Below are 9,686 nucleotides of genomic sequence, written 5' to 3'. Positions count from 1 at the left end.
TAGAAACTATGACTTGGTTACTATCATTTATCATATGGCATTTTGATGATGTAAACCATCCAAGTATAGAATTATTGTATTGTGCAATATTCACCTGTTGTGAGCTGTGATTGACAGGAACTTAGTTCTTAAATCATATACATTGTTTTGTTTATGTAATTTGGTAAAGTTATTGTTTAGTTAACGAATTTAGTAAGCTTCCGTAAGCTTACTCATGTCTTATTCCTTTTCTTGCAGGTTACATTTGTGGAGGGGAGATCGGATCAACTCGCATAATCACACTATCTCGAGGACTCTTTTGGTATACTTTGTAAACATTTTTTTATTATATGGCATGTAATAGGGTAAATGATTATGTTTGTAATGTTTCCTAGCTATATGTGGTGTTTTGGGGTATGTTTGATGTTGTGGAATAGTAATCCTTATATGGTATGATTGTTAAACTCAAAGTTGAGCTTGGGTGTTTTGTCCAAGGAATGGTAAGTATCATGTTTAAGTATGACATAATGAGATTAAGATAGATTAGTTGGTGTGTATGTTATGACTTGTAGGTGATATGAAATGATAATGTTTGAGTATGAACATTATTTTGATCTTCATATATAACACATTGTTTTGGTCCTAGGTGGTTGAAATTGGTATGTTTTGGCTGTTTTTAGGTGTGATTATAGTCTTGTGATCATGTGTCACGAATTGGTTTAGGTACCTATGTAATTGGATGAAAAATAAGCATGATTTTGGTCACTTTGGGTACACATGGCCTGGGACGCGGGTTGTCACACGGTCGTGTGTCACATATAGGTAGCCCATACGGGCGTGTGCCCTTAGCGCGTTAGGTGCAGAGTTCACACGGGTAGGCACACAGGCTGCCACACGGCCGTGTGACCCAAGTCAGAGAATTACACGACCCATGCGTACAGGCGTGTGAGATCACACACAAGCGTGTGGGATGGTCACATAGGCGTGTGGGATGGCCACATGGTTGTGTCTGAAGCCACACGTTCTGAGCTCTGTCACACAGCTTGGACACACGGTCGTGTGACCCCTGTTTTGAATATTTTTTTTCATTTTGTCCCCAAACCTCCTATTTTGTTCTGAATTAGTCCCTGATTGTTCCTAAACTATTTTTAAGGCCTCGTAGGCTTGATTTAAGTCCCATGAATGTGTCTTATTTCATTCCAAATTATTTATGAATATTGTTAATTAATATAATTAGATACTATTGTTATAGAAGGTTCTGAATTGTACAATTATACTTCGTAATCCTATTTCGGTGACAAAAACGGGTTAAAGGTGTTACAACTGCGATCACAGGCATAAGTTTGATCTTTAAGCCAACCATCATTTGCTATAACTTACTGGGACGCTTGCCCAGTGAGGGAAATTTTATGGGTTTGAGGTTTTCATGGCTGAAGGATAAGTTCGAGTATTTACCGAGTATTGTAATTTAATTGAGACATATTTGAACAAACTTGGAACAAAATATGTAATATTTATCCAAATTTCATAATGGAGTACATTAGCTCATTTCTTACCCGATCACAACGATTATCTAATATGATAGGTTTGATATGGACATTTACTCCAATTATGTCCAGCTACTCTGCACATACCACAAAGTTTCTCGTAGGCTTTCTCACTCATGTCCATTTCATTATGTATTTCGGTCACTTGCGGATACCTTTTAGATTCCTACGTAACCCTTTGTCCGGGACAAGCTCAAAAGTCGTAGGAGGCACCTCCCATATAAACAGGTCAGACAAAACGGGGAACTCATTTTTCCAGACACGCAATGTACGATTGAGAGTGTACACCTTAGCGATAAACTATTCAACATTGATCACGAGCGAGTATAGGCTGTCATGACATGCGTATAAGGATAATAAAGTGTCTGGAATCTCCTACAATCGCACTATTTATTTCAGAGATTAACTCCGTAGGACCTAGGTAGGATACCGGGTCAACGAATGATGGTCTCTATAACTCGAAACGTTTCAAATAGTCGTTAATATATTTCTACATTCATCGACCTCACCCTTCGACAGTTCACAACCATTGCATTCCTAACATCTTCGACAAACACATGTCTAGCCTCTATCTAGTTGACTTGTTGCAGCCCCATTCTTAGCATCAAGGTAGCCAATTTGTAGAACATAGCTGAGAATACAGATAAAATCGAAAGATGTTATGTTTTCCTCAACACGGAGTTAACCGCATCTGCCAAGTTGGTGGTCATATGACCATATCAAAATCTGTCATCAAAACTCTGAGCCAATTGCCACGACTCCATGATACCCAACCATTGTTGAAAAGAACTGTTCGTTTCACCTTCCATGTCACCCTTAAGTTTAGTCATCCTTTGCCAGAAAAGGTGTGGCTTTAGGGTGTACGCTATGTATGTATTAAGAAAAGATAAGTTATATTAAGAAAAGATAAGTTACAGTATCAAATTAAAACATTAAAACATTAAAACATATATTGAAACTAAAATTTTCCCATTTTCACAACTTGTCTCCACTAGTTTGCATTCTTATACTCTCGGTGGAAGTTAATTGCAATGTGTCAGATGCAGTAAATAGATATTCATGGTATACTGAAACATCTAATAGAGAAAATTATTCCTTTCCCTCTATCGGATATGATGAAAATATTATCATCACTAACAACATACCTCTGTAGGTTCATGAGGAATAATTCTCATGATTCCATGTTCTCATTGTCTACAATGACAAACGCTATCGGGAGCACATTTTTGTTCCCATCTTAAGCAACCGCAATAAGTAGGATCTGTGTATATTTCCCGTATAGTCAAGTCCCATATACCACACAAACAACTTGTGGTGGGGAAATTCCTGCACGCATGAATCAAGCGTCCAGAACATCCGGTGAAAAATTCTTCTTCCCCGGTTGTAGTTGGTAATCCGGTTTGTAATAAGGTCGTGTCTCTAAATAAATGGCAGTCCCCAGTATATACTCTGTATAACGCATCCCAATCTCTGTACAACTGCTCTATTTTCATCTGTTTAGCTATCCATACTTTTCGGTACGATACTCGATACTGAAATCGTACTTGTATTTCGATAATTGGTACCGAAACTTTAATGGTCGACATGTCTTTCACCATTGGCATGATACATGTATAGATGGTTTTAGAATCAAGTTTCTAGTGATCTTCTGTCATACTTGTTGAAGTGCATATGTGAGGCCTAACAAATTTTTGTATCTCCCATATCTGCTTGGATAAATGTGGCTCGTACCTACCAATTGCAACCTTCCGTCGACCTCCAACACTCCTCAATATACAATGTCAGTTTAGACGTGACGATTTTGTAGTCTATCGACACATTCATGCTATACCGCTTAATGGCAAATACGCACTCTTTCTTTGATTCAAACTTTTGGCCCACAAATAACTCTTTAGGTTTGGAAGCCACGGCCAGCCGGTGAGCAGGTAGTTTATCGGGGTATTTCAAGAACTTGGCTACATGCGTCGCATTGGGGGTCTATGAGCGACATGTGTGCCTCAAGATTATTGTGTATCACAATAAGTCAAATTGGGCTTTTGACTGAAGACACATTAACTTTTCTATTGTTATTCGCGCCTTCCTAGTTGATATCATCTGGAACCTCATCCACATCGGAATCACTATCACTATCAACCTTGTGATTAGAAGGATCACTACTATCATATCGATCATCACCATCTGAATTATTCTCGAGTCTAACATTAAGATCGATGTTGATCCCGGGTACAGTTGATTGACTATCAATGTACGATTTCTGAAACGCCATACATGGATCTTGAACTCCATGTTCTTCCCCTAACGGAATGGGATCTTCAACTGACTCCATATAAGCTAACTTAACAAATAACTGAATTGGTGCATTTTGGTTGCTTCGATTCTCACAATAAAGAGCGATCATTGTCTCTACGTCTTCATCATTTACAAGTTCCATCTCGGTGAATTTGATGGGATCTGTCGAAACTGGAAACTTGTAGAAAGTTTTGAGATCCTTCTCCCACAACGTCTAACCATTTTTGCAATAATCCTTGCCTTCATATCATCAACCGAGACATTTCTGTTAAATCTCATTGCTATTTGTTAGTGACATTCAAATATGCATCTAACTGTTGTTGTCAAAATTACTCCATCGAAATAAACGCATATAAAAAATTGATTCTCCATCTTTAATACTAAATCTGTTAAAAAAAGAAATAAAAAATCTTAATAAAATTTCGAACAATAAAAAGATTACTGTAAAAAAAATATTTTCATATCTACTAACCTTTTGTGAACTCTTCTCTGTTTATTCACTCTTCTTTTACAAAAAAAAATAAATCTTTTTCTACTCTTGAATCGTCAAATTTTACTCCTTTTGAATCTTAAAATTTTATCTGCACAAAACATTTAAATAGGCCAATTGGTGTCACCTATGGGAAGGGAACTACCAGTGTCGCCTATGACATGGACACCACTGGTGTCGCTTATGTCATAGGCACCACCAAAAAAAGGCTGTATATGTATATGCTTGTATTCGTATGTATTCGCCTTAGAGATCCCTATTTAACCCGTTTTGGTGTCGCCTACTAGCTAGCCTTCACCTATATAATATTAATATTTTTTTGTTAAACATTGACTGACATATGTCAGAAAAGGAGGTGGTGTTGTCTCTTCATCACCCTCCACCTCTTTATCTATACCATTCCCATAATTAATCGGGGTGGTATACCATTTTAGTATTTTTTATTTTATTTTATTTTATATATGTAAAAAAGCCAAAACCAAACAACATTTCATTCATGAAAGAAATGTCTTTTTTTAAATACCATAATTACCAATACAATTCTCATGCAATTATAAGAAAAATAGCATTATAAAAATTTTTTATCGCATGCATCATTTTATCACATGCAAAATTTGTAATTTGAGATGTTACTTCGATTAAAGGTGAGTTTAGAATTACTTTTTAAAAATATTTTTGGGCTAAAAAGTACTTTTAAGCAAAAGTAAAAAATTTTCATTTTTGTTTTCGGACAAAAAAATTCCAAAAACATCTTGTTTAACAATATTTTTCTCTCAAAAGTTTTTTTTGTACCCAAAATACTTAAGCAATACTAAACTGACCCTAAATACTACCTACGCAACTTGACATTCTTAATCTTTTCATACTCCAACCTTGGTAATTCAATCCAATGAATCCTTCCAACTTTTCGACATTAATATAATTAAAGTATTTTTAATTATTGTATAAAAAATTTGATAGTTTCGAAAATCGTAAAAACTATAAAATTATAAAGGCAAAATATTTCATAGAAACTATCTTAAAAATAATTTATTTCCTTTCTATTGTACAAGATAATAGGGAATAGTTCCTAAATACAATGCATTTATCTCGAATTAGAACAAAATAGTTGGACTCAAATTATTTAAACAATAATGAAACTAGCGACCTAGTGAACAGGAAAGACAAAAAATTCACTTTAATAAATTTAATTTCTGATCATTGTGTTTATATATAAAGATGTATGAATAATGGTGTCTATTAAAATGTAAACGTATCTATTTAATTTGATCGTTTTCTTGAAATTTCTTTTCAATTTAGAATAATTTATGAGTAAAGGGGTTGATTTTAAGTTTTTTTTAAGATAAAAGGGATTGTAGTTGTTACGTATCAAATTCAACTTTGGCACATAAATATTTTTGAAGCATATGTTTGTGAATAGTTAGTTAGAGCAATTTGAAAAGTTTAAAAGGAACAAACCTGAAAAAAGTTGGCCCTTCAAGCATTTGGCCTTTGCTTATTATTAACCTTTTAGCGGCAATTTGCAGACATTTTCCATTTTTTATTTCACATTATTTTCACTGCCTTCTTTATAGTTTTTACCTTTTTTTTTCTTAATTCGAAACTTCAATATCCATTTCTTCATAAAATCCCCAATTTTTTTTTTTAAATCTCGATTTAGGGTTTCCCCTCATTTCTCCAGAAAACCTACCTCCTCCTTTGCTTTTTTAATATCTTCCATGGCAAAGCTTACTTCTTTTTTCACCACTTCAATCCCACTTCCACGAAATTAAATTTTTTTTCCATTTTTTCTTAAAAAAATCAATTACATGGACCCGGAGATTCTCGAATTCGATTTAGGCTTAGGCGGAGGAGGTAGCAGCGGTCGCGACGGCGACGATGATGCCAATATAGGGTTAGACGTTGATGAGGACATGGCTGATAGTCCCGCTCCGTCTTCAATTCTCGCTTCTAATAGCAATGGAGGTGGCTTCGGAACCGGCGGCGGTGAAATTTACCTTCCAGAAGGTGACCTACTGGATCTCGAGCCTTATGAAGGTATGGAGTTCGAGTCTGAAGAAGCCGCTAAGGCCTTCTACAATTCGTATGCTCGCCGTGTCGGTTTTAGTACGCGTGTGAGTTCTTCTCGCCGTTCCAGGCGCGACGGAGCGATTATTCAGAGACAGTTTGTTTGTGCTAAAGAAGGGTTTAGGAATTTGAATGAGAAGAGAACTAAGGATAGGGAGATTAAGCGTCCTCGTACTATAACTAGAGTAGGGTGTAAGGCTTCTTTGTCTGTTAAAGTGCAAGATTCTGGGAAATGGGTTGTGTCTGGATTTGTTCGAGAACATAATCATGAGCTTGTTCCACCTGATCAAGTTCATTGTCTTAGGTCTCATAGACAAATATCTGGGCCTGCCAAGACTTTGATTGATACATTGCAAGCTGCTGGGATGGGACCTCGTAGGATTATGTCTGCTTTAATAAAAGAATATGGTGGAATTAGTAAGGTTGGGTTTACAGAAGTGGATTGTAGGAACTATATGAGGAATAATCGGCAGAGGAGCTTGGAAGGAGATATTCAATTACTCTTGGACTATTTGAGGCAAATGCAAGCTGGGAACTCGAATTTCTTTTTCGCCGTTCAGGGTGACGAGGATCAAGCTTTGACGAGTAATGTATTTTGGGCTGACCCCAAGTCTAGGATGAATTATACTTACTTTGGGGATACTGTTACCTTTGATACTACCTATAGGTCGAACAGGTATAGATTACCTTTTGCACCTTTCACTGGGGTAAACCACCATGGACAGCCAGTTTTGTTTGGATGTGCTTTCTTAATAAATGAATCGGAAGCATCGTTTGTTTGGCTGTTCAAGACTTGGCTTATGGCAATGTCTGGTCGCCCTCCGGTGTCTATTACCACTGATCATGATGCTGTTATTCGATCAGCCATTATGCAGGTTTTCCCTGAGACTCGGCACCGTTTCTGCAAATGGCACATCTTCAAGAAATGCCAAGAGAAGTTGTCCCAAGTGTTCCTTAAGCATCCGACATTTGAGGCGGATTTCCATAAGTGTGTTAACTTGCCTGAGTCAATTGAGGAGTTTGTGTCTTGTTGGCTGTCTCTTGTAGATCGATACGAACTCAGGGATCATGAATGGCTTCAGATGATGTACAATGATCGCAGGCACTGGATCCCTGTATATCTGCGGGACACTTTTTTTGCTGAGATGTCTATAACTCAACGAAGTGATAGCATGAACTCATACTTTGATGGCTTTGTGAATGCTTCAACCAATCTAAATCAGTTCTTTAAGCTCTATGAGAAAGCTCTGGAGAGTCGAAATGAGAAAGAAGTGAAAGCTGATTATGATACAATGAACACTTCCCCTGCTCTGAAGACCCCATCTCCAATGGAGAAACAGGCGTCAGAGCTTTATACCAGAAAACTGTTTACAAGATTTCAGGAGGAGTTAGTTGGGACTCTGACATTCACGGCATCAAAATCAGACGATGATGATGATGTTATAACATATCAGGTGGCAAAGTTCGGAGAGGATCATAAATCCTACTATGTTAAGTTCAATGTTTTAGAAATGAAGGCCGCTTGTAGCTGCCAGATGTTTGAGTTTTCTGGTCTTCTCTGTAGACATGTATTGGCAGTTTTCAGAGTAACCAATGTCCTTACACTCCCATCTCATTATATTTTGAAACGATGGACGAAAAATGCAAGGAGTAGTGTTATATTAGAAGAACGTTCTAGCGATGTATATACTAATTATCTTGAATCTCATACAGTCCGGTATAATACCCTACGCCATGAGACCTTCAAACTTGTTGATGAAGGATCAAAGTCTTTAGACACTTGCAATGTGGCAATAGATGCTCTCCAACAGGCTGCCAAAAGAGTTGCACTTGCAACAAAGAACGAGGGCAGGGCTACACTGGTTAACGGGCGGATCAGGGGGGACTCTGCACGTGATGCTAGTCGGGCAAATACCACTAATCACAAAATGCTCTGTCAACCATTATCTGAGGTCAGAACTATTATTCTATTATTCCCGTTGCTTGTTCTACATATAATGTATTGAATGGAAAAGCTATGTACATGAGTCCTTTCCTTCAGTACCTGGCTTACTGTTTGCATTTGAAATTGTTATTATCGTATTAGGACTTACCACTAAGAGAGATTTTTTTCTGTTCAAACTTTCTCCATGGATATATCATTTAACATATAGGTAGATCTAGAAATTATGTTGTACACTTGTAAAGGTTTTGATTGCATCATCAACTTAAAGGGCACACTCGAATTTTAGTTTCAGTGGGAACAGATAAAAGGCATACAGTTACCTCGGCGGGTTCAGCACTTGAAACAAGAACAGAGATTCTCTCTTTTTCTGTAGCAAGTACCTGTAGGTTTAATCCATCTGTTATTGTTTTTGACAATTATGTCTTTGCTCTTCATCATATTGCTAATATATCATTTTACTTTGAAGTGAATTGAAATATCTGCTTGATGAATTTGTAAGCTATGTTGTTAGCTTTGTGGCTTCGATATAACTTGTTTTGCTGTCCCTCATGCTTTTGTTTTATTGAGGCACTGTTCTTGCATTATAGATCATGCTCATTCCATATTTGATATAACGTTGGGTGCTTTGCTTTTTTTCAGGATGACATGGACAAGAAGATCCGAGAACTTACGAATGAGCTGGACTATGCAAGTCGAAAATGTGAAGTTTACAGGTCAAATCTGCTTTCTGTTTTAAAAGACATTGAAGATCATAAGCTGCAGCTGTCAATTAAAGTGCAAAATATAAAGATCAGCATGAAGGATGGCCTGTGATGCTGCTAAACATTTCTCCTATATATTTTCGATTTTAATCTCATCTGATTTTGTATTTCTAGTCTTTGTCTTCAATCCGACCCTAGACTTTTCTTCACCTTTTAATGCTGATAGAACAATTAGGAAAGGCCTCAGTCTGGTGGCCATGTATAGTATAATTGATGTGGTTTAGCCATTTAGGTGCACAGTTTGTCAATTTGAGTTGTCTTTCTGTAGAACCGTGTTGAGAGTTGGTGACCCTGTGTCAATAATAGTCTTTAAGATTTCTGGTAACTGCTTCATGCATCAAAATGATTAAACTTCTAAATTTTGAACCGAACTCGAAAATCGATATGATTAATCCAAGTTTGACCAAATTTAATTTTACTATAACAGTCATTCAGCCAAACCTAAAATGATTAATACTCAACTGTGACTCGACTTGAAACATGATTATCAAATCCAAATGGTTAAAAATTGAAATTTATTCGAACTCAAAAGTATTGCAAACTTAAAATGAGTATGAATCCAAATTGATCTCACCCAAAATCAACTCAACTAACATGTTTAATAATTA

At 36.7% G+C, this 9,686-nt stretch overlaps 1 protein-coding gene across 1 annotated transcript; it reads left to right on the top strand.

Moving 5' to 3' along the window:
- Nucleotides 1-5,770: 5,770 nt before the first annotated feature.
- Nucleotides 5,771-9,403, top strand: LOC107894011 (protein FAR1-RELATED SEQUENCE 5). Its single transcript, XM_016819190.2, has 2 exons — nt 5,771-8,324; nt 8,957-9,403. The coding sequence occupies exons 1-2, from the start codon at nt 6,114-6,116 to the stop codon at nt 9,128-9,130; spliced, it is 2,385 nt and encodes a 794-aa protein (XP_016674679.1). The 5' UTR covers nt 5,771-6,113; the 3' UTR covers nt 9,131-9,403.
- The last annotated feature ends 283 nt before the right edge of the window (nt 9,404-9,686 follow it).

This window comes from Gossypium hirsutum, chromosome A13 (assembly GCF_007990345.1).
Source record: "Gossypium hirsutum isolate 1008001.06 chromosome A13, Gossypium_hirsutum_v2.1, whole genome shotgun sequence".
Lineage (NCBI taxonomy): Eukaryota > Viridiplantae > Streptophyta > Magnoliopsida > Malvales > Malvaceae > Gossypium > Gossypium hirsutum.
The sequence above is the reverse complement of the archived record's forward strand: the minus strand, read 5'-3'. Positions and strand labels throughout refer to the sequence as shown.

What these genes read in the sequence shown, in the direction of transcription:
- LOC107894011 (XM_016819190.2), top strand. Translation starts at nt 6,114, where the DNA reads ATGGACCCGGAGATTCTCGAATTCGATTTAGGCTTAGGCGGAGGAGGT. An exon ending in TCTGTCAACCATTATCTGAG is followed by an intron (nt 8,325 to 8,956) that starts GTCAGAACTATT and finishes GCTTTTTTTCAG; the next exon opens with GATGACATGGACAAGAAGAT.